We start from the raw sequence: 22,065 nt of genomic DNA, 5'->3' as shown, positions 1-22,065 counted from the left end.
TGCTCAGCAACAGTGCTGCTCATGCAGATATTTTCTGGCTAAATACGGCTAGTTTCAGATGTCTTCAGCCGGAAACAGTTAAAATTCAAACTGATTTACATATTTTTCTGGATAGCTGGCAACTCTGCTTTATGCCAATTTGTGCTCAGCAGCAGTGTTGCCAATTCAGCTATTTTCGAGCTAAAACAGCTCTTTTCAGATGTCTTCAGACAAAAATAGTTAAACTTTAAACTTATTCATCTATTTTCTGGTATCTCTGGCAATTCCGCTTATAGCTAAATAGCGCTAAAAGCAGCTAATTGGCTATTTTATAGCTATATTTGGCCCTTAACAAAGGCTTTCAATCTGTTATTGCTATTTCTGGCAACTCTGCCAATCCTATTTACTGCCTACTTCTGCTCCGCAGGCTAATTCAGCTAATTTTGGCTATTTTTTACATCATATCTAGCTTGTTTTTGAAGCGGCAGTTGGCAACACTGCCGATAATTGCCATCAGGCTAGCAATTAGGCCGACTACACATAAACCGTCTTTCAAGTGAGCTTCCAAAATGAATGCATTCAAAGGTAACAGCTGCGAGAAACTCGACAGCAAATACATTTGCACATAGCTTAAATGAAAAACTATCTGGCAACGTTGAGTGCATTTGATTTGGTGGCTCTCTACACTACAACATGTACATCGAAACACTTAGCAAATGTTGCAGCCAAATTTTTAAATTTTAACTAGCACTTGAAAAAAAGTTAGGAACAGTTAGAGAGTTACATATAAAACTTATTTATATGTATTACAATTAGACGCATTACAGTTTCCGGATATTTGGATTTATTTAAAGACTGAAAGCTACGCGTAGTATATTTTAATAGAGGTCCGGGTAAGACAGGTTCTTGAACCTGGGCGGCTCAAGTGCTTGAATCTATAGTTAAAAGCTAGACATACATATTATAAATACATACATATATGATTTATATATGCATGATAGCTATTGTTTTTAACATACTGTAGATATACCTTTAATATATATGTATACCTAATATTTATTATAGTTATTATGAAAAGCTGATGTCGAACAATGTAATTCAATCATTGTGATAGTGCGAAAAGGCAGATACTGAGAAAACAAAAAAACAACAAACACAATTTTAGTCAACAATATATATATATAAAGATATATATCTATGTATAATTGATCAAATGGCGCTTTTGATGTAATGCAATTTGTAAATGTTATTGTACTTTATATATATATTATATATAATGCAATAAAATTCAATGTGTGTTCATGTAGTATAACTCCAGAAAAATAGTTAAACTTTTTACTCGTTGGCATGGTTTTTAAATCTAATTGTTATTATTTTCATTGTTTACTTTCTACTATCCATCTGATCGTATCTTAACCTAGATGGCAACTCTGTATCCCTAACCTATATCGGTTATATTTGATAATTATTTACAAGATGGCAACGCTGTAGACTTACCCAATGGATGCTCGGCAAATTTTTGTTTTAATTTTTATTATCACTCTGATATCCGTCTGATCGTAGCCACATTTAAGTATGAGAACAATTTACCAGATGGCAACTCTGTAAATACAAAAATTTTTAAAAGATTTTTTATTGTCAAATTGATATCCTATATAAATATATTATATATATTAATTATATTAATAATATATGATAATAATAAACCAGATGGCAACTCTAGTGTTATTTTTCATATACCCTAGCGCATATTTTTTGTTGTCACTCTGATATCTGATGAAAGCCCCTAACAATTTCAACAATATATAACAACAACTTATCAGGTGGCAACTCTGTAAAGTTACTTTTTAGAAGTCCAACCGAAAAACTACAAATCTTCAAAGACTTTTTACTGGCACTCCGATATCCGATCGTAACTCCACATGAATTGAATATGACAATATGACAATAATTAACTAGGTGGCAACTCTGTAGAGTTACTTTTTAAATGCATAATGTCACTCCGATCGTAACTCCAGCCTATACCAATAGTATATGCCATCAATTTACCAGGTGGCAACTCTGTAGAGTTACTTTTGAAATGTGCAACGGTAAGTCTACAGACGGTCAGCTGTTTTGTTGCTGGTTCAACCCCCGAAATGGCTGTCAAAATGAACGCCCTCTTGCGGCTGGCGTATGGACTAGCAGCTGTCAGTTTTGGGCAAAAAAATCGATACCAACCCCAACCCCAACCCCCTTCGTTAAAAATGTAAATGCGAAAAAATTCAATACTGTGCAGCCATACACGACGGTCGCAACGCGTTTCCACAAATCACAAGAACTCGTGTGTTCCATAAATTAAACGAAATTCTCACAGAAACCCAACATGAAAACGCAAACACAATAGAATAGGATCAAAGTGCAAACGCCGCCAAAAAAAAAAAAAGAACGGAAAGGAAGGCGAGAAAATCAGCAAAAAAGGCGAATAGTGCGTGAAACGTTAACCGGCAAAAACGGATTTACAAAGCCAACAAAAGGACGCAGTGAAAGTGCCATGGAAAACGCGTAGTCTCCGTGCCTGAGCTGAGGGAAAATATGTTAGGTGTGGCTTTGGAGCGCTGCTAGCGGGGAGCCTGAGCGTGGGCGGCTGACTGGATCTGGCAACACCGGCGGCGGCAGCGGCGGCGGCGGCAGCATCAGCAACAACAAACACGGCGGAATCGAAGGCGGCGGCAACGGCAACGGCAACGGCAACGGAGACGGAGACGGAGCACAGCGGCACCAGCAAACAGTTAAAGCAGTTGACATTCCGCCAGCGGGCGCGGTGACAAACGGCAGCGGCGACGGCAACGGCAACGGCTGCGCTGGCGGCTGCTGCTAAGCTTGTTGTTGTTGTTGTTGTTGGCGGCAGCGGCAGCGGCAGAAACGGAGGCAGAGGCAGAGGCAGGTACAACAATGATAAGGTAGGTTTACATTATTTAGCCCCTCGAATAAATGCAATTCTTTAAATTGCAAATGGCGCTCAACGTCAATTAAAGCCCAAGGGTTGTTCCGCAAAACTCCCAATTGCAAAAGAAAAGTTTGTCTACTTTCCTATTAAGGAGAAACATTCCTTTAATGTGCATGATTAAGGTTGCTTTTATAGGTGAAAGAGTTTTTAGGAAATGCCTTCACAGCCGTGACATTCAACTTTAACTAAAGATTTAGGATTATTCCGCAAAACTCCAAATTGCAAAAAAATTTACTCTCTTTATTATTACCAAAAATAAATCTTTTGTTTTGCTAGTCTAACTTTTAACTTGCTTGGTATAGTTTGTCTTCATAGGCGAATGGGTTTTGGGAACAGTCTTAGCTTTTGTGGCGCTCAACGTCAATTAATACTCAAAGGGTGTTCCGCATAACTCCAAATTGCAAACAATTTTTCCCAATTGCATAGCAGTTATATTTGTTAGTATAGAAAATATTTTCTAACGCTTGTTTGCACATTTTACTGCCTCATTTATGTTGTTATTTTTTTGGAGTTTGTGCTTTTGGGAATAGCGTTAACTTTCGTTCTGTGTTGCTGCAGGCAACGTAATTTAATCAATTCGATAAATACAGATTTGCCCAAATGCCCAAAAAATTTCAACTGCCTCCAGTCACAGAGGCAAACAGATATCACAGCAACAACAAACTACGATATGCGAGCAGAAAGTTTTTTCGGTCATTCAGCAGACAAGAAGCCACACGTAGAACACAACTGTATGCTAGTACAGTGGTCGCTCGAAAAGTGATACTTTTTGAAATTAGAATTTGCATTTTTAATGCATGTCACGGACATTAGAGTCTTGCTTTAAGAAATATTTTTCTTTTTTATAAAGTTATTTTAAATAATAGTTGAATTTTTGGAATTTAAACAAAAAGTAAATACAAGCCAACTCAAATTGTTATCAGGTCTCAGGTATTCTTGAATAACTTCGGTGCTTATAGTCCGATCAATATGAAATTTGTAGGCCATTAATATGGCATATAAAAAGTGTGCAAATGCAAATGCTTAATGACTTAGTCCAAAAAAGTGTTCTTCAAATGGACTTTGTAAAATTTTGGGGTAATGAAGAATGTATAAAAAAGTAATATATTCTTAATCCGTATATATTGTACGAAAACCTAGCTACCAAGTTTTTAGTATTCAGCTCGTATAATCCTCGAGTTACGCTGAAAAAACTAAAAACTATCGATATCATGAACATGGAAGATATTATATATAAGGTTAACTATATAACAAATTTCAATTCTTCAGCTTTAATGTTCAGTCAAACGGACTTGGCTAAATCGAAGCAGTTTTACATCTCTATCAAATGTATATATTATATATGTATATTAGTGCAACTTGAGTTGGAGCTGCCTTCTGCCGCCTGTTGCATACATTTGCACAAGACCTCTGTGTACTCAGCTGTCCGTTCAGTCGAGCTTACACTGTAATTGCTGTACTCATCATCATCAGTCTAATAATTTGTAGCCTAAGCTGCCAACTGCCAGCTTGGATATATACAAATACATATTTATGCTCGATTGTGCTTTGAGCTGGGATCTGCGGGGCCTCTGAACTTGATGTTTGCTGCGGATGCAGCATGACAACATCATTATCAGTGTCAAAATGCCATTAAGTGTGTAAATGTGTGTGGCATACAATGCCTTTGAAGGATTACACGCACACTCACACACACACACACACACAGAGACAACAAACAAAAAAGAGGAAGAAAAACTGAAAATAAGTATTATAAAAAAAAGAGAGAGAGAGAGAGAAGAAGAAATGCGCTGCTTTGTCGAAAAGCAAAGAGCATGCGAGTAATATTTGCCAGAGTGCTGGCGGGCATTGAAAACACACGCACACACAGACACACACACATGCATACGTGTGCGTGTGTGCCGCTTGGCAGTTAGTCAAAAAGCGTCTAGCGATGAGCGCCAAAGTGCGTTGCATACTTTTTAGCGCGCTTTGTTTGACTCGAATTGGGATTTTCCCAGCAGCAGCAGCAGCAGTTGTCCTCATCCTGCAGCAACAACAACAACAGCAACAACAACAACAACACGCAACAACAACAACACGCAACAACAACTAGTTGAAACAGGCAGCAGAGAGGCACAACTTCTAGTTTTTTTGTATTTCTCCTTTGCCACGTTGACAACATGCAGTCAACTGGCAGGCGACAAAAATGTCCTTGACCATTTGCACTTTTGGCTCGCGACAATAAATCTTTGGTTTTTATAGAAATTAAGGCATGGCCTGTATTATATACGTTAAGTGTGCACTTATATTATATGATAGCTGTTAATCGTGTCTTTCCCCGGAACAGGTCTTACTATTAACATTTTAGCTCAGTTTTCACTCATTTTTCGCCTCATTTAGGTGGATTGAAGCGAAATTTTCTTTAGGAGCTTTAAAAAATTAGTTGAATTAATATAAATTATTAAACTAAATATCAACCGTGGACTACAATCTGGCAGCCGAGACTATGTTAAATTAATTTCGTCTCATTTTTGCCCGGTGTGATCTCTGATTAAAATGTAAAAGATAAATACTTGATATAAAGCAGAGTAATACTTCCGAGTTGAACTACAATTTCCTGTACGATTTTTGGAATTTACAATTTTCCTAGTTAATAGTTAAAAACATTCCCAATACTAAGAAAACCAGGTACAAGGTTTTACTATAAAAGCTGAAGGTTTTTCTCGTATTTTAATTTTCTAGAATGGAATTATAGTTTTCCCTAACTACCTAAGAGCAAAACGAACTTGTTGTGATTTGTGGGCTGTGCCTGAGCTGCCTGCATTCTCTGTGTGTGTGTGTGTGTGTGTGTTAATAAGCATTGGCATAGTGGCAACGACTTTGCTTAGTATTTGTGTTTTTTCATTTCCGGTTTCCACATGTTGACATGCTGCTGCTGCTGCTGCTTGAGTCCTGCTGCTGCTCCTACTCCTCCTGCTGCTACTCCTCCTGCTCCTCCTGCTCCCGCTGTTAATGATGATGGTAATCGTAATGAAGTCAGCAGCAGCAGCCAGTTATGGACGTTGTCACAGCTAGCAGTTAGAGTAAGAGAGAGAGCGAGAGAGAGAGAGAGGGAGAGGGGGAGGCGAGAGTGAGTCAGCTTGTTAGTTTATCAGCTTTGTTTAGGCTTCTCTCGCCGCTTCGTTCATCTCGCCGCGTCGCACGTTGCGTATGCGTAATTTTCATATTATGTAATTTGCACTTGTTAAATGGACTCTTAATTTGATTAGGGCGCCGTAAATATGAAGTGGCGTCGCTTCTCACACAATTCCATGTGACGCATGTCTTTTGCCAGCCTCCTAAAAGCCATATTTACCCAACAGCAACCTCCTCCTGCTCCTCTTCGTCCTGCTCATCTCAGTTGTGACTGCTGCTGCTGATGAGCTCATATTGAAAGTTTTTGTGTGCCAGCGACCTAGTTTGGCTCAACCGAAATCAATGTGGTCGCCGTGGCGCCATTTGCACTAGCGACCCTTTTGCTCGGCTGATTCCTGGACGCAGCCTCCGCTCTCCGCATTTAATCATCATTTTTTCTTCGTTTTCCGCAAACATTTTCCTTGGCCTCTTTCAATGCCCATTCATTCAATAATTGAAATGTTTGAAAGACCTGCCCGAGCCTTTAAAGCAGCCTTATCGTTGAGTTAACCTCCTAGATCTCAGAGAATATAAAAACTAGCTGAAAATAAGCTGTTCCTGTATATCAAGTTAACCTTAGACTGTCCTTATGTTTCCCCAACCTAACCTTCCTATTGTATAAAAACTATAATAATTACGAAGCCTTCTCAACAATTAGAGTGCTTCGATTTTATTTCTGGAATTTCCCAATCTTAACTGAGGCATTCCACTTTAATGTGGCTTTTGAAAGTTTCATGTTTAAAGACTTTTAAAAAGCAAAATTCCAATTTCCAATTACAAAGCTATAAGACTTGGGCCTAGAGAAATATGGAATAGCCTTCATATCAGTATACGCTTTTCATTTTAGTCTTCTTTCAAATATGTTTACACATTTTCCTTGGAATTCATCGCAAGACTTTATATTGGACTGCCTAATACACTTTCTCAGTTGTCCAATAGCCACAGCCTCACCATATAGACTTTATGCCTTATTACTTTTTATTACTATTATAAAATCCAAATTCCTTTGCTGTTTAGACTTCAGCAGTCAAATAAATCAACGATCTTCAAAAGTAAAACAATTCTGTTTTACTTTCTTTTCGAATTCATATTTTAGCTACTAAACTATTGAGCACATTTGGAGGTCTTTTGGAAACTAGACCAGACTCTATTTACTTTTAGTTATTTGAAACACAAATTGTCAAAAAAAAAATGTAAGTTGAAATATGTTGAGCATGTTTTTATATACATGAATAATAGGAACCAGAAATTGTTAAGCGTTTCCAGCTAATAATAAAGATCTGCCTAGGGGACAGGGTATCTGTGAGTCGATCATTTTCAGGCTGAGGCATTCTCACTTGTTTCCAATTTGGTTTAGTCACCTGCTCGGGCGTTATTAATTGAGCTTTTGATGCACTGCATCGATTGCCTCCCCCCCTTTCCCCCTCCCTCCCTCTCTGTCCATCTGCACGTTTGTTCCTCTTATAGGACACTCAACTAGACCCCCCCCCCCCCCCCCCTCTTAAAAACCAAAGTAATTGTTAGCGACAAATTGGTATTTTAATTAAACTTGAATTCAGCTGTCTCCAGCCTGGAAATGTTGCATCATCCAAATTGGCTTGACGGATTTGAATGGAATCGAAATATAGCTACGATTCGCGGCGATACAATTCGCATTGTTTTGCGCATGGTTAAGTATATTTTTTCGCGCTTGACAAATGTGTCATAAAAATTATATATTTAATAATGCGGCGATGAACAAAATGCACATTAAGCATACGCCGCATTGGCATTTATTGTATTTCACGATTATTGACAACGACATCATCAACATTGTTATGCCCTGTGCTCATTGGGAATTGCGCAAAGCGGGTATATTGGCTGTGTGGAAGCACATGTAAGAGAGAGACTTTATTAGGGTTATATATATACACACTGGTTGTTCATTTGGTTTTAAGAAGAGTCAAGGGGAGATACCCAAATAGGAATATCTATTTTGACCAGCAAGTCTCAGATTTTTGGTATGTAAACACATTTGGCTGTCATGTTGAGGGACTGCAAATTTCAAGCTGACCAGACTTTTAATACACAAGTTATTTAAAAATGAAGTATTTTAAAAGACTCAGGAAAGAAAAGGAGGAGCTGCGCCAAGAGTTGCAGCTATATTTTTTAACTATTTTAAATAATAGTTAGTAAATTTCAATTGTGTTCAGTGCAATTTAGGGATTCAAACCCGAATAGGAAATATTTGAATAGACTATAGATTGCCTTAGCTGAGCACAGGGTATTTGGTAGTCGGTACGACTCAATTGGAGCACTTCTACTTGTTCTTAACATCATTATAATCAATGTGACTGGCTCAATGAGCGGCTCAATGAATCTGAAGTGGGCAGCGCTTGCTGCGATTATATACCAAGATGCGCATATAGAAAGATATAGATATAGATACATGTGGGGATAGATAGATAAATTCGGATTGCAGTGATTCAGTTGGCCAACTGATGGCAACGGACACGGAGTTGTGCTGCGGCGCAGCTAAGAGATTCATTTAAATCAAATATTTAACTTCTTTTGCAGCACATCCGGTTCGCAGACATAACACTTTGGGGCGGAAGAGAACGGCATGGTGAAAATGGAGTCCACTGAGGAACAGGATAGAAAGCTTGTCTTGGAGTTTTGCCATTTGCTAGAGAAATCCAAACAGCTCTTCAATGGACTCAGGTATGCTAAATTAATCAATTTACAGATATATATATACATATATAAAGCTGATTTCGTTGCAATTAACACAGAGATCTGCCGCAGTATGGGCATCGGCAGTGGCAAGCCTATTTTGGACGCACCTTCGATGTCTACACAAAGCTCTGGAAATTTCAGCAGCAACATCGCATGGTCCTCGACTCCAAATATGGACTGAAACGCTGGCAAATTGGCGAAATAGCCAGCAAAATCGGACAGCTTTATTATCACTATTAGTGAGTATTATAAATATAATGACAGCCCAATTCCCTGAGTGTTCCATGTGAACTGGACTTTCTAGAAAGCTGTGCTCCTAAAACTTGGTATAGATGCGTCTTTTTGTTGCAGTTAGAGCATATATAGGCATTAGTCGAATCGGTTTACTATATGATATAGTTTTCATAGATTGGGTTCGTCACGTATGAGCAACTTATTTGATTTAAAAGCTAGAAAAGTTTCTGAAACTTAACAGTCACAAGAACTTGTATGCTCATAACATAAACAAATAAAATAATTCAACATCCATCAACTATATCATATAGCTGTCATAGAAACCATACTCTATAAATTTAGATCATAAATTTAGTTCTTGTATGAGCAACATATTTATTATATTAGCTATAGTGATCAAACGAATCAATTACAAGTATTTTTACGCTAGCAATATTTAGACAAAGCCCAAATAACCTCGGTCTCTCATTCCATATAGGTATCATACCAAGTCTTCCACCATATAGCTACCAAAGATATGTCCAAAATTTAGTACCAGTACGAACAACTTTTGAGTTTTCAAAAGTAGCTTGATCAAATTCGCTAAATACTAGTTTAAGTACACTTCCAATATTTGATCAAAATCACAGAAGCATCGGACTATATCATAAAGTTTCCGTAGAAACGTTAGATCATAAATTTAGATCTTGTCTGAAAGCACGTTTTGATTAAAAAGCATTATAATCAATCTTTACAGTAACAACAAATGTTATGCTACTAAAATGAAGTGGAAGAGATACTTTAACATCCATCTACTATATTATATAGCTGTTAAAGGAACGATCCTTTATAGATTTAGATCATAGTTTTAGTTCTTGTATGAACATCTTATTGGTTTTTCAAGCTAGCAAGAACTTGTATGCTTTTAAAATAAATACAATAGATATTTCCAGATCGATATTCTATATCATATAGCTGTCATAGGAAAAATCTGTTATAAATTTAGATCATGTATTTAGTTCTTGTATGAACAAGTTTTATGTTTGAAATCTAGCTTAAATAAACAGAATAGTCGCAGGAATTTGTATGCTACAAAAATAAACTCATAACATAATTCAACATCCATCTTCTATATCATAAAGCTGGCATAGGAACTCATCTTTATAAATTTAGATCATACTTTTAGTTTTTGTATGAACAGCTTGTTTTTTTTTAGATCGTACATTTAGTTCTCGTATGAACAAATTGTTCCATTTACAGGCTAGTTAGAGTATTTTTAAGCATTTAAAATCTATAATAATATAAAATAGATTTTATACGAAAGATCTGTTAAAAATTTAGATCTAATATAAAAAACTCTATAGTTTTTTTAAGAAGGATTCGTTAAAAATTTAGATCTGATGTGAAAAACTTTATAGTTTTTAAAGATAGCCTCACTTATTATAGGCTTTAAACCTTGACTAATGTGAATAACTATATCATAGAACAACTATTTGAGCATTGTACTAAATTTTTGTTGTTTATCGATTTGGATTAGTTTAAGAACCAGCGAAACGAACTACCTGAACGAGGCGTATCAGTTCTATGCGGCCATACGGGGACGTGCGTATTATTCGCGCGCTGCTAAGGAGGATCGGCCGGATTTGATGGTGAAGAAGCTGCGGTATTATGCACGCTTCATAGTCGTCTGTCTGCTGCTGAAGAAGATGAAGCTGGTGCGGGAGCTGGTCACGGAGCTGGAGAAACAAATACAGGAGTACACGAACACGTAAAACGTGCTGACAATTGCATTTGCTGATCACATTTAATCTTTTGCCCATTTGCAGTTACGAGCCGGAAGATCATTTGGAATGGACGATGGTGCTGGGGGAGATCAAGGGCTTCATTAAGGCCGAGGCGGCGGTGGCAGTACTCCATGCCGATTCCAATCCCATCATATTATCGCACAGGTGAGTCGTTGGCGCAATCGATGTATAATTCAGCATACACCTTGCCCGTGCTTTCGTCGGCGGAGTAGGAGTCTATGGAGAGCTCGTGGGGTTAGATATGTGTTCTCTCTATGGGTTGGCTCTTTATATGTTTTGCGTAGGTATACGAGTTTTGCTTCAGTTCTGTTGCTATTTCAATTATTTCATTTATTGTGCTTATCACAGAAGACTTGAAAACACCAAAGAAACACTCACTGTTCTCATTCATCACGCACTTTTCCATTGATTTTCCCCCCAACTTCATGCACCACACACACCCACACACCCACACACACACACACACACACACACCAACTGAGAAACAAATGGAACTACTTGAAATCTTGGCATCGATAATTATGAGTATCTCTTGTTTTTTTTTGAGTACCTGAGAGTATTTTGTTCTCACTTTACTACTTGAAATCTTGGCATCGATAATAATGAGTATCTCTTGTTTTTTTTTGAGTACTTGAGAGTATTTTGTTCTCTCTTCATCATTTTTCCAAGATCTTCACTTATGATGATCGTATTATCAATCTATTCTCCTATCTGTTTACTGAGCTAAACTACTTAACTACAAGGATTAAGGATAATTCCTTATAAAAGCCTTGAAACATGACACGATGATTTAAAAGATTCCCTTTCGAATCATATAAATCTTATCTAAAATCTCAATTAAATGTTATGATCTTTCGAATAACATTGAAATCTTTTCTGGAAATTTAAGCTTCCGTTGCATTCAAATGATTCGTTACAAAATCCTTCACATTTAATTTAAGGTTTAAAAAATATCAGTGAATGTTTTTAATAGATCTTTAGATCTTTTACCATAAATCATACTCTTAACTTTCACACCTAAAGCTTTATTTCGTAAAATAGTTCAGTCTAAAGTGATCTTAATATTATTGTAGAGAAAAGTTTTTATGGATGGAGTTTTTATGTCTTTGACATATATTTTATGAAGGTCATTTAAATCACTTTTAAATATATTATCGAAGACAGTTTCATATTTAAAATAAATTCCATTTTAAGTTTTCCTTAGTATTGAATACTTAAGAGAAGTTAAGGGTTCGAACCCAGAGGAGACAAAAGACAGAAGATAAACAATCAATGATTAATTACGATCACATTAAATGAAGATCTGGGAAAAAGGTTGTGTATAACTCAATCTAGATATCTTAAACGTCTCTCTCTTCCTAAGATCTTCATTTAATATGATGATAGAGTCGTATTAAAATCTTTCTTGTTAAGTACTGTCTTCCGTCTTCTGGGGATTCTAACCCTAACTTTCGTACGCAGTATTTTCCAAACTATATTCCAAAGATTCATATCCTATCGGATAATTTGTTTTCTCAGTGGTAACACACACAGACACCCCTTGTTTTATGATTTCTTATGTTCTCCCCACTTATAAATACCCTTTCATACACACACACACACACAGACAAACACACACACGAACCCCATTTTCCCAGCCCTATATATATCACCTCATTAGTGCGCCACATTCTCAATTCTTCTGTGAAAGCACGGGCCACCGCAATTCGTTTGTGGACCAGCACAACTACAACGACTGATGTGCAGTGGTTCCGGTTCTAGGTTATCGCCGCTGACGACGCCGCCGTGCGAGAGATCGCCGCACATGACGCTCAGTTTGCAGGAGATCCTGATCGTTGGATCGGCATGCGAGCAGGCCAAGTTCTCCGAGCTGACGATGGACATGTTTAGGTGAATATTCTCACAAATTAACTCTAGAGAATGTCTGTTAAAAAAATATTAATTCATTTGGCTGCAGAATGCTGCAGACGCTGGAACGTGAACCGACGGAAGCGGCAACGAATCCGCTGAGCATGTCCCATGGCCTGCACGGGCACGATGCGAGTCCGGCGGCCGGTCGCATACCACCATACGTATTGCCCGGCTCCAAGGGCTATTTGGAGAATGGCCGTAATTTTCGAGACAATCCACACAAATATCTAATGTACAAGCCTTCGATTAGCCAGCTGCTGGTCTTTCTGGCCAGCGGCTTTAAGGAGCTGCCTTTGGGTGGTGCTCTACTCCTGTACATGTCAGCGGACGGCTGTTTCTCCACCACAAAGCATCCCGAGGACTGTGAGTAGCAACTCCAGGTTGCCAGTAATCCTGTCTAATCTTCTGCTCCTGCCTCCACAGATGGCTACGAGCTGGGCGGCGTGGGCACCAGTGTGAAGCGCGACAGCGTCGATGGCGGCGGCCTATCCTGTCGCGGCAAGTCCTACAAGGAGGGCCACTGCCTATATCCGGGCGATCTATATCCCTTTACGCGCCGGCCCATGTTCGTCATCATCGATTCGGATAATTCGTTTGTCTTTCAGCATATACCCCGCTACTTTGGCCAGCCGCTGGTCGTTCTAATGTCGCCGCAAGATGTGCCGCCCGCTTTTCAAGGTGAGCATTGCTATATATCTATGAATTTGCTGACTGATTGACTGACTGACTGACTGACTGATTGATGTACAATGCTCAGCCCGAATCAAAGGAGTTTCCTTTCAGCTCGAAAGTGAGTAAGTTGGGCTTTTGAAAGATTCGACCTACAAGTGTGGGAAAGTTTGTATGTGCTTGCGTGATTTAGGTGTCTGAGCGTCGGACCAGCAAATGAGAGGTCGCCGGTTCAAATTTGACAGTAGTTTTCAATTTTCATATTTGTTTACCTAATTTGTTTTTATTTACAAGGCTATTATGTTTGTTTTGCCTTGAACGTCGAGCCAGCAAATGAGAGGTGGCCAGTTCAAATTTGACAGTAATTTTCAACTTCACATTTGTTTACCTAATTTGTTTTTATTTACAAGGCTATTATGTTTGTTTTGCCTTGAACGTCGAGCCAGCAAATGAGAGGTGGCCAGTTCAAATTTGACAGTAATTTTCAACTTCACATTTGTTTACCTAATTTGTTTTTATTTACAAGGCTATTATGTTTGTTTTGCCTTGAACGTCGAGCCAGCAAATGAGAGGTCGCCGGTTCAAATTTGAAATAAATTTTCAATTTTCATATTTATTTACCTACGCGAACTGACGGAACCGATAAATACTTTGACCGTGCATATACCATAAAAAGAGATAGCTCTACTCACTTTATACTCTCCCTTTCTCTCTCTATTTATCTTGCAGCTGATGTACAGCAACATGGGTCGCTGTTCACGTTGTTCCTGCACTCCCCGCTCACGGCGCTCTGCTACATATGCAATGTGGGAGATGTGCCCATCCATCACTGGGAACGCTGCCAGACCTATGTGGATCGCTTCATAACCGAAGCGTCGCGCCTGGTCACGCGTTGTCGCATCGATGAGATCGAACAGGGCATAGGCTTTATCGGTAAGAGGTCTCGCTTGGCATACTGCAAGCGCACACTCTAATGGGGTTTATCTTGTTGCTTTGCAGACTCCTCCTATGTTCAGTTCTTTGGCGACGATTTTCTGCGCACACTCATTCTACGTTTCGTCTTCTGTGATGTGGTGCTGCGTTTGCATCGCGGTTTCCGTGGACGCCACATGCGACCGCGCTGTGAGCCCCAGCTGCCGGCTAACGAACTGCTCGAACATCCCTCGCTGTCGCACATCATTTTCCAGCTGGCATCGGCGCTCGATGTGCGCGGCCATTTCTCGGAGGGACCCGAGTGCGACTGATGACTTTTTTTGGCCGTAGTCTTAGTTCTAGTCGTAATTTTCTACACGAGGCTGTTGCCCCTCTACTGCCCGGACAGACAGTTTTCGTTGTTGCATTATCTGTACAATACTTTTTCGCTGGCAACGAGCAGCAACGTTAGCTGAAACTGGCAACCGGTGGCCAATTAAGGCTGGGCATCTGAAATAAAATGATAGTGTGTTTGCCGCTTTTGTCGAAATCAGGGCTGCAAACTACCACAAATAGAAAGGTTGCCGGTTCGAACTAGCTTCCTGCCTTGAGGCTCGGCTCGTGAACCTGATTTTCTACAACCGAAAAACCTAGGCTTTATTTTACTTCAACTTCACTTTATCATATGTTTTGAAAATCTCAATAAAGTTATTCTTTTCTATGCAAACTAACACAAAAAGAAAGGTCGCCGGTTCGAACCAGCTTCCTGCCTTGAGGCTCGGCTCGTGAGCCTGGTTTGCCTTCCCTTCACTTTATCATATATTTTGAAAATCCTAATAAAGATATTCTAATTATTTATCTATACCAAAATATGGTCCGTTAAATCCCAAGTTCTTTATGCTTTGTACTTAGACTTCCTTAAAAGTTTCTTATTGTGGTTCATTTCGGGTTTCGATTCGGTTGTTCTTTAGGCAACTAGTTCCATTTAGGTTTCGGTTCATATTTACAAAAAAAATTGGAATTCCGAGTTCGAATCGGTTCGGTTCAGAAACTTGTTTGCAGCCTTGTTCGGAATCGCATATTAAATTTTTATAACATACAGACAAGATAATATTTACATAAATATAAATACATCTATATATATATATATAAATTATACGCGAAATATATAATAATAATAATCAAGTAGCTAGTTTTCTTATATAGTGCGTCGCGCAATGGAAAGGTCCAAAGTTAGTTGCTTAGCATATACATAATAATAATAACAACAATAATAATAATAATATTGAACATAAAAGTTATACACAACACGAAAGAAAAAACAAATCTTGATAACAATTAAACATAAAGCAGCAAAATTAATGAAACCTAACAAAACGATAACTGCCAAAGAGAAGAAGAAAATGAATCAAATTTAGTTGAACAGCAAATTTTTAAAAATTTGAAAACAATTTTTAAGCAAAACAACAATTAAGATTAGAGAGCAGGTAAAATAAAAATAAATAAAAACAAAAAAAAACAAAACATTTTCATACGCAGCGATAAACGTTTAGCTTTTATACAACAGTTAGAGGAGAATATAAATAAATAAAAAATAAAAACGAAACTTAAATTAAAATCTATAAACACGACACACTATATAAGAAATGCGTTTTTTTTTTACGGCATTTTCATGCATGTACACGAGACGCTTACAACAAATTAACATAAACAACAACAACAACAACAGCAACAACAACAAAAACAACAAACGAATAATAATTATAATAAATATATATTGTACGTATGTAATATTGCATATAGGTATTATTATGATTACAAGATGACTGAAAGTTACTGTTTCAAAACGCAAAAAAGAACGAAAACAAAAAATTTAGCAAAAATAATAATTACTCATACATATATACATCTATATATATATATATATGTGTGTATATGTGTGTATATGTGTGTATATGTGTGTATATACAAAGGATAGTTAAGCTAACGAACGAAAAGTAAATTAAAATAAATATATACAAAATATATTTTGCGTATGTTAAACCAAATTTAAATTTAAAACAATCCCAGCAAAATATTTTATACGAATTCAAAACAAAAACAACAACAAAAAAATCTATACTTGAGCAACAAAATAAATAAAAATAAAAACAATATCATGTTTCGGCATTCACATTCACATGAACAAATCCCTATATACGAATTGCCATTATCATATCGCTGTGTTCCACAAAGTAAATACGAAAATTTGGTGGTTTTCTTCAAATATATCGAAAGAATGCTCGAGCATAACATATAACATATAGTAAATGGAATGGATTCATAGGCAAACATATACAATATATAAAACTAGTTAAACGCATAGAAAGATACCTAACGGGCCTGTTATAGATTTCGAAGCGGACGAAATTTTTCGGAATCGAAATGAAAACGCGTCGTTTCCAAATTTCGGAGTGTTAAGTAACCTATTTGCAGTATTTACAGATATAAATTCTTGTTCTTACTTGGATAAAGCTTATTGTAAAATTCTCAACCAAAAATTACAGGCCAAAAGAAACCTAACGAGCTGAAAACGACCGTTCGAGTGAAAATGAAAAGTTTCAAAACCAATTCGGACTCACTCCGAATACCGAAACGAAAAGGTATCACAGCGAAGTCTAGAACCGGCCCGCATGTTTGACAGACCCACAAAAACAAAAGTAAATAAACACCGCAAAAAAACATTTCAAATTACTTTCAATTTTATAGTTTACTTAAAGAAAAAACCCATAAAAAATTTTGTGTATAAAAAAATCGAGAAATAAAACGAAAAACCAAACAAAAATATGTACAATTTCTCAAGTCTCAAGCTGTCTTATAAACAATACGAAACGCAATTATTTTCCAAGGTTCTTAAATACTCTTAACTTCTTTGTTAGCAACAAACAAATTGTATAGACTTTTTAACAAATTTGTTTCAAACTTGTGTACATACAAACATATGTAATTCTAAAAAAAAAGAAAAATAAGAAAAAATGAAAATATGATTAAAAAAAGAAAATGCTCTTGATGAACCAAATGATAATATTATTGCTAGCGCGTTATCATTATTTTCATTATCATTAGATTTTGTACATTTGAAAATTGCATTTACATAACTGCAAAAAAGCAAAGTAAAAGAAAAAAAATAACAACACAAACACAAAATAATATGCAAATTAATTCATGATTAATCAGCAACATTAGCCACACGTAAGCGATACAAACAAATCCCACAAAGAGTACATTCAAACATAATCATAAGCGAATTGTTTAAAACACACACACGCACACACACACACTATCAACCCATTAACAACAAAACAAACGATAACAACAAATTTAGCAAAGCCACAAAAAACAAAACAAAACATTAACAAAATGACAACAAAAACATATGAAAGTATGGGAACGAGGGGCGTGTATGGAGTTTGTATGAGAAATAAGAATAAAGCACATGTTTGAAAAGAAAATCAGTTTGTGTTAAATATTTATTTAGACCAAGATTGGATGGGTTTGGGTTGAGCAGGGTGAGGCACAATTAAACCAATGTCTTATTCCTCAATCTCCCATTCCTTAACTTGGTTTTCTCCAAGTAATGAAATCAGGGCTCGCCAAGGTCTTTCCAGTTCAAAATGAAACACCTCGAATTAAATACTCTTTCAGGTTATCAGCTATGTGGGGGAAGTTGTAAAGTTCCTAATTGCTGGCTTTGGTGAAGATATCTCAAAAATCAGACAATCCTTTCATAGAAAAACTTATTTCTCAAACAATTCTGACTTGATAGGACTTTCCTTATATGTAGGAAGCTTTCTAGAGTTCACAAATGTCAACTTTGGTCAAGATATATTCGAAAATTTAAAATGTTATTGTATAACATAATTTTTGACTAATGGCAGGCGGGCAATGTTTGAAATATGTCCTGCTTGCAACAGAAATAAGGAACTATGCAAAGGGTTATGTCGATGGCTACATTGACATAATACTAATTAAGAACATTTATATTTTATAGGGCCAGAAAAGTTGCCTTCTATGCATTGCAGATTCCATAACAAAACATAAATACCCTCTACTAAGTTATAAAAATACTATTTGCAAAATACATAATACAATTCGAATGCTTTTTAAGCGGGTTCGTTTGAAAGTTGTAGTAAAAAATGCTGTAGTTCCGACTTCGAACCGGTTAGATCTTAAATCAATATACAGCTTGCTTTATATAAATAAAATTTGCTGATATCGCATTAGATTATGCACTGCATAGAGCCAAAATTCCCCAATTGAATGCATCCAAACAAGCAGAAATCTAAAGCTCTTATCCAAAAATTCACGTCTGTAGCTGAGCAATAAACTAGGGATAACGAGGAGGTCAAAAGTTGCAACTCCAATAAGTGGACAATTTTAATCTAGTTAAAGCTATGCCTTGCTCAGGCGACCCGTGTGCTTCTCAATCCAATCGATGAACGAGGAGACGCGTGTAAATATATCCGGCAATCGGAGCTGGCACTTCTCATCGTAACCGTGTGAGACGACGCCAACGACAGTTTGGGTGCCATCGTCCAGCACCAGAGGGCCTCCAGAGTCGCCGCGACAGGGCAGTCCGCCCTTGGAATCGATGCACAAAAAAGAGTCCAATATGAGCTTGCGTTCGCCATTCAGCTGTTTGTTCCACAGACGCTCGCACAGCTTATTTGGGATGATTTTTACATTCAAATATTGCAATATGTCGGTGGGTCGCTGCTTGGCCGTCAGGCCCCAGCCGGAGCTAATGGCCGAGCGACCGTTCAGGTTGAATCTGTTCTTGCCCTTGGGCAGCTTGGCGGGCTGCGCATAGGCGCCTAGTTTCAGATCCTTGGGCAGACGAATGAGTGCAATATCATTGGCCACCGTGTGTCGATCGTACAGGGGATGCACAATTGTGTCCTTCTTTCTGACCAACAGCTCCATGTGGCCGGGCTCGTTTTTCTTTGCCTTGTTCAGGGCGCCCGCGGTGACAATCACTTTGAGCCTGCAAATTGGAAAGTGTTTATAAATTAAATCTCGACTTGACTTGTTGTTGGTCTTAATACTCACAAATTTGTGTCCGGCTCCTGGAGGCAATGCGCTGCGGATAGTATCCAACGCTTCGTTAGAATCGTGCCGCCACACAAACTGGGCTCATCCCCGGAGTTGCTGAAGTAGACATGCAGCGCAACCTGGTAGGGCAGTTGCTTGGGCCTCGCAGCCGAACCATTGATAATCCGCAAATGGCCCTGGCTGTGGATAAGGCACGGGCACAGCAGAAGCAGCAGCAGCAGCAGGTAGAGTGTGTAGAAAGGCTGTCTCATTTGTTTGCTTAACTATGGAGTCGACTTAACATCCGCCTTATATATAGCCTTGGATAATAGCTCCAGTTTATGGCCCCAGATCGTGCACTTCACCTTATCACAGTTTTACATAATGAACAACTTTTCTGCTTGCTATCAGTTTATTAGTAAAAAAGTGTTTGAGCTTTCGCTACAGGGGATTATATGCATACATGACATTCTCTTTGGTTTTAAATGAATATATTTTGTATATAAATATATAATATATATACAGTGAAAGCTCTACTGACGCACCTCGATTTCGATCGGATGAAAAAAATAAACCAAAACTGACCTTTAGACAAGAGTGCTATAGTCGGGAATGCCTGACTGGGAATTACTTCGGTGTTTCAGGTCTTACGTAGTAGTTAAAAAGGGATTTATTCCGGATCTCTATGTACTATACGAGAGTCGGCATTCCAAATTGACGCCTTTATCTCTTGTAAGCTGCGAGATTTGCTTCAAAAACAGAATTTCCATATAGATTTTTATCGATCTATAACCATAATATGGAGATCAGGAAAGTTATAGGTTCTCAGACCGAGTGTGCGGACGGAACGGACGGAACTGGGAAGATCGACTGGGCTGTCGAAAAATAAATACTTTATGGAGTCGGAAATGTCTTCTAAATAAATAAATTTGCACCCTTTTTTCTACCAATCAAAAATGGGCATAAGGGTTGCATTATCATAGAAATATTTAAAAATTTGGAAAATTATAAATGAGTCTGGGATTTCCTATGATATAATAATATCTTTAACTTTTAAGTGGTCGCCCGTTCAAGCGAGTTTTCACTGTATACATACTATATAGTATTATATGCAATTTGTTAATGCTGCTTGCCAAACTTGTAGATTACTTCGTGATGATACTTCTCGCCGGGACGCAGTATGGTCGAGGGGAAATTCTCATGATTCACCGAATCGGGAAACTTTTGCGTCTCCAGACAGAAGGCGCCATGCTTGGCATAGGCTGCGCCCGCTTTGCCCGCCAGCGGACTCTCCCCCGTCGCCTGGTTGGGCAAAAAGTTGGACGTATAGAACTGTACGCCCGGCTGATTGCTGGCAATCTCCAGCCAGCGACCGCTCGGCGGATGCGTAACTCTCGCCACGTTCGTAATGCCCTCGGGCGGCGTAAACTTCACGCAAAAGTTGTCATCATAGCCACGCGCCGGCTCCAGCTGCCGGAGGCGTTCGCCCAGGTTGCTGGCAATGCGTAAATCAAATTTGCCGCCATCCACTTGCAGAATTTTGCCCGTGGGTATGGAATCCGCGTCCGTTTCGGTAATGCCATAGGCATTGATGGCAATCGTATGCTCGTAGAGTCCGGCTTGGCCAGCTTTGTGCCCGGCCAGATTGAAGTAGGAATGATTGGTGAGATTCACGGGCGTCGCTTTGGTCGTCACCGCATCCATGGACACATGCAGGCAGTTGTCCTCGGTGAGCGTGAAGCGCACTGTGGCGGTCACCTCGCCGGGATAGCCCTCGTGGCCATCGGGATTGGTGTGCGTCAGGCTGACGCCGTTGGGCAGCACCTCCAGCACTTGCCAGTGCGCCTTGTTGAAGCCTATGAAGCCGCCGTGCAGCTGCAATTGACCCCGGTTGCGGGTGACCTCAATTGTCTTGCCGTCCAGTACGAATCTTCCATTGGCTATGCGATTGCAGACGCGGCCCACGGTGGCACCCATATAAGGATTCTGTTCGCTTTCATAGCCCGCCAAATCATCAAATCCGAGCGTCACGTCCTCCACCTGACCTTGGGCATCCGGCACCTTAATGCTGCTGATCGTGGCGCCCAGCGTTAGAATCTGCACCGACATCTGCTCATCGTTGCTCAGCGTAAAGCGTCGAATTGTTCCCGTTTCCTTGGTCAATGGATTCACTGCAGCCTCGGCGAAGACATCTTCCTTGACGTGCACCATGTCGACCTGACTTTGTAATGAGTTAAACACACACAAGACAGTCACTTAAGTACTGCACACTGCGAAACCGCAAACACTTCATAAAGAACATATGTTTGTACGTAAATACATATGTATGCACAATGTTGATACAAAATATCTTATCAATGTGTTGAGTGAGTGTTCCCTACCGCAAGCTCAATTCAAGGCATATCAGTTTAATTTAAGTAGCACTTACATGCATGCAGCTGAAACTTAGTTGATATACAACTATTCTATTATTTCTTTTGTGTATATTAACAGTTATTTTAGATACTTGCACTTGAAATGGCGCGATTTTACTGCGTCTTATCGATAGTGTATTTAAATGCTTTCGATAGTTTACAGCAGTACTTGTTGCGCATGCTAATCATCGATTAATATTGGGAATCAGCTGAGCTATGTTATCAGTGGCTT

At 38.6% G+C, this 22,065-nt stretch overlaps 3 protein-coding genes and 1 long non-coding RNA gene across 10 annotated transcripts; 1 reads left to right on the top strand and 3 right to left on the bottom strand.

Moving 5' to 3' along the window:
- Window positions 1–1,222: 1,222 nt before the first annotated feature.
- Window positions 1,223–21,966, bottom strand: LOC135430598 (uncharacterized). 2 transcript variants are annotated; one of them, XR_010436655.1, is made up of 4 exons: window positions 21,848–21,966; window positions 14,130–14,859; window positions 1,477–1,581; window positions 1,224–1,422 (listed from the first exon to the last, which is right to left on the bottom strand). It is a non-coding gene; the product is annotated as an uncharacterized LOC135430598 (long non-coding RNA). The 2 variants fall into 2 exon arrangements; XR_010436654.1 differs by having other exon boundaries at window positions 1,223–1,581; window positions 21,848–21,965.
- Window positions 2,727–14,681, top strand: LOC135430538 (protein SCAI). 6 transcript variants are annotated; one of them, XM_064685277.1, is made up of 10 exons: window positions 2,727–2,921; window positions 8,681–8,824; window positions 8,896–9,078; window positions 10,590–10,808; window positions 10,879–11,001; window positions 12,619–12,747; window positions 12,815–13,131; window positions 13,192–13,446; window positions 14,167–14,370; window positions 14,437–14,681. In XM_064685277.1, exons 2-10 carry the CDS (start codon window positions 8,727–8,729, stop codon window positions 14,679–14,681), a joined length of 1,773 nt encoding a protein of 590 aa, XP_064541347.1. In that variant the 5' UTR covers window positions 2,727–2,921; window positions 8,681–8,726. The 6 variants fall into 6 exon arrangements, with proteins under 6 accessions (XP_064541347.1, XP_064541329.1, XP_064541338.1 ...); XM_064685259.1 differs by having other exon boundaries at window positions 12,604–12,747; XM_064685268.1 differs by having other exon boundaries at window positions 2,730–2,921; window positions 10,590–10,820.
- LOC135430578 (chymotrypsin) lies at window positions 18,737–19,958 on the bottom strand. The gene is made up of 2 exons (XM_064685312.1): window positions 19,438–19,958; window positions 18,737–19,372 (listed from the first exon to the last, which is right to left on the bottom strand). The coding sequence occupies exons 1-2, from the start codon at window positions 19,689–19,691 to the stop codon at window positions 18,781–18,783; spliced, it is 846 nt and encodes a 281-aa protein (XP_064541382.1). The 5' UTR covers window positions 19,692–19,958; the 3' UTR covers window positions 18,737–18,780.
- LOC135430572 (galactose mutarotase) lies at window positions 20,034–21,712 on the bottom strand. Its single transcript, XM_064685298.1, has one exon. The coding sequence runs from the start codon at window positions 21,628–21,630 to the stop codon at window positions 20,539–20,541; it is 1,092 nt and encodes a 363-aa protein (XP_064541368.1). The 5' UTR covers window positions 21,631–21,712; the 3' UTR covers window positions 20,034–20,538.
- Window positions 21,967–22,065: the final 99 nt, after the last annotated feature.

The sequence above is a fragment of the Drosophila montana genome, unplaced genomic scaffold (assembly GCF_035044405.1).
Source record: "Drosophila montana isolate Dmon_TW-CO22-7 unplaced genomic scaffold, ASM3504440v1 contig_1455_1, whole genome shotgun sequence".
In the NCBI taxonomy this organism is placed as follows: Eukaryota; Metazoa; Arthropoda; class Insecta; order Diptera; family Drosophilidae; genus Drosophila; species Drosophila montana.
This window is presented reverse-complemented; position numbering and strand designations above follow the sequence as displayed.

Bases quoted from the DNA above. Each gene is read 5' to 3' on its own strand.
- LOC135430538 (XM_064685246.1), top strand. From the start codon at position 8,727: ATGGTGAAAATGGAGTCCACTGAGGAACAGGATAGAAAGCTTGTCTTG. The intron at 13,447-14,166 runs GTGAGCATTGCT...TTTATCTTGCAG, and splicing joins TGTGCCGCCCGCTTTTCAAG to CTGATGTACAGCAACATGGG. The intron at 14,371-14,436 runs GTAAGAGGTCTC...GTTGCTTTGCAG, and splicing joins ACAGGGCATAGGCTTTATCG to ACTCCTCCTATGTTCAGTTC.
- LOC135430578 (XM_064685312.1), bottom strand. From the start codon at position 19,691: ATGAGACAGCCTTTCTACACACTCTACCTGCTGCTGCTGCTGCTTCTG. The intron at 19,373-19,437 runs GTGAGTATTAAG...TCCAATTTGCAG, and splicing joins CAGGAGCCGGACACAAATTT to GCTCAAAGTGATTGTCACCG.
- LOC135430572 (XM_064685298.1), bottom strand. From the start codon at position 21,630: ATGGTGCACGTCAAGGAAGATGTCTTCGCCGAGGCTGCAGTGAATCCA.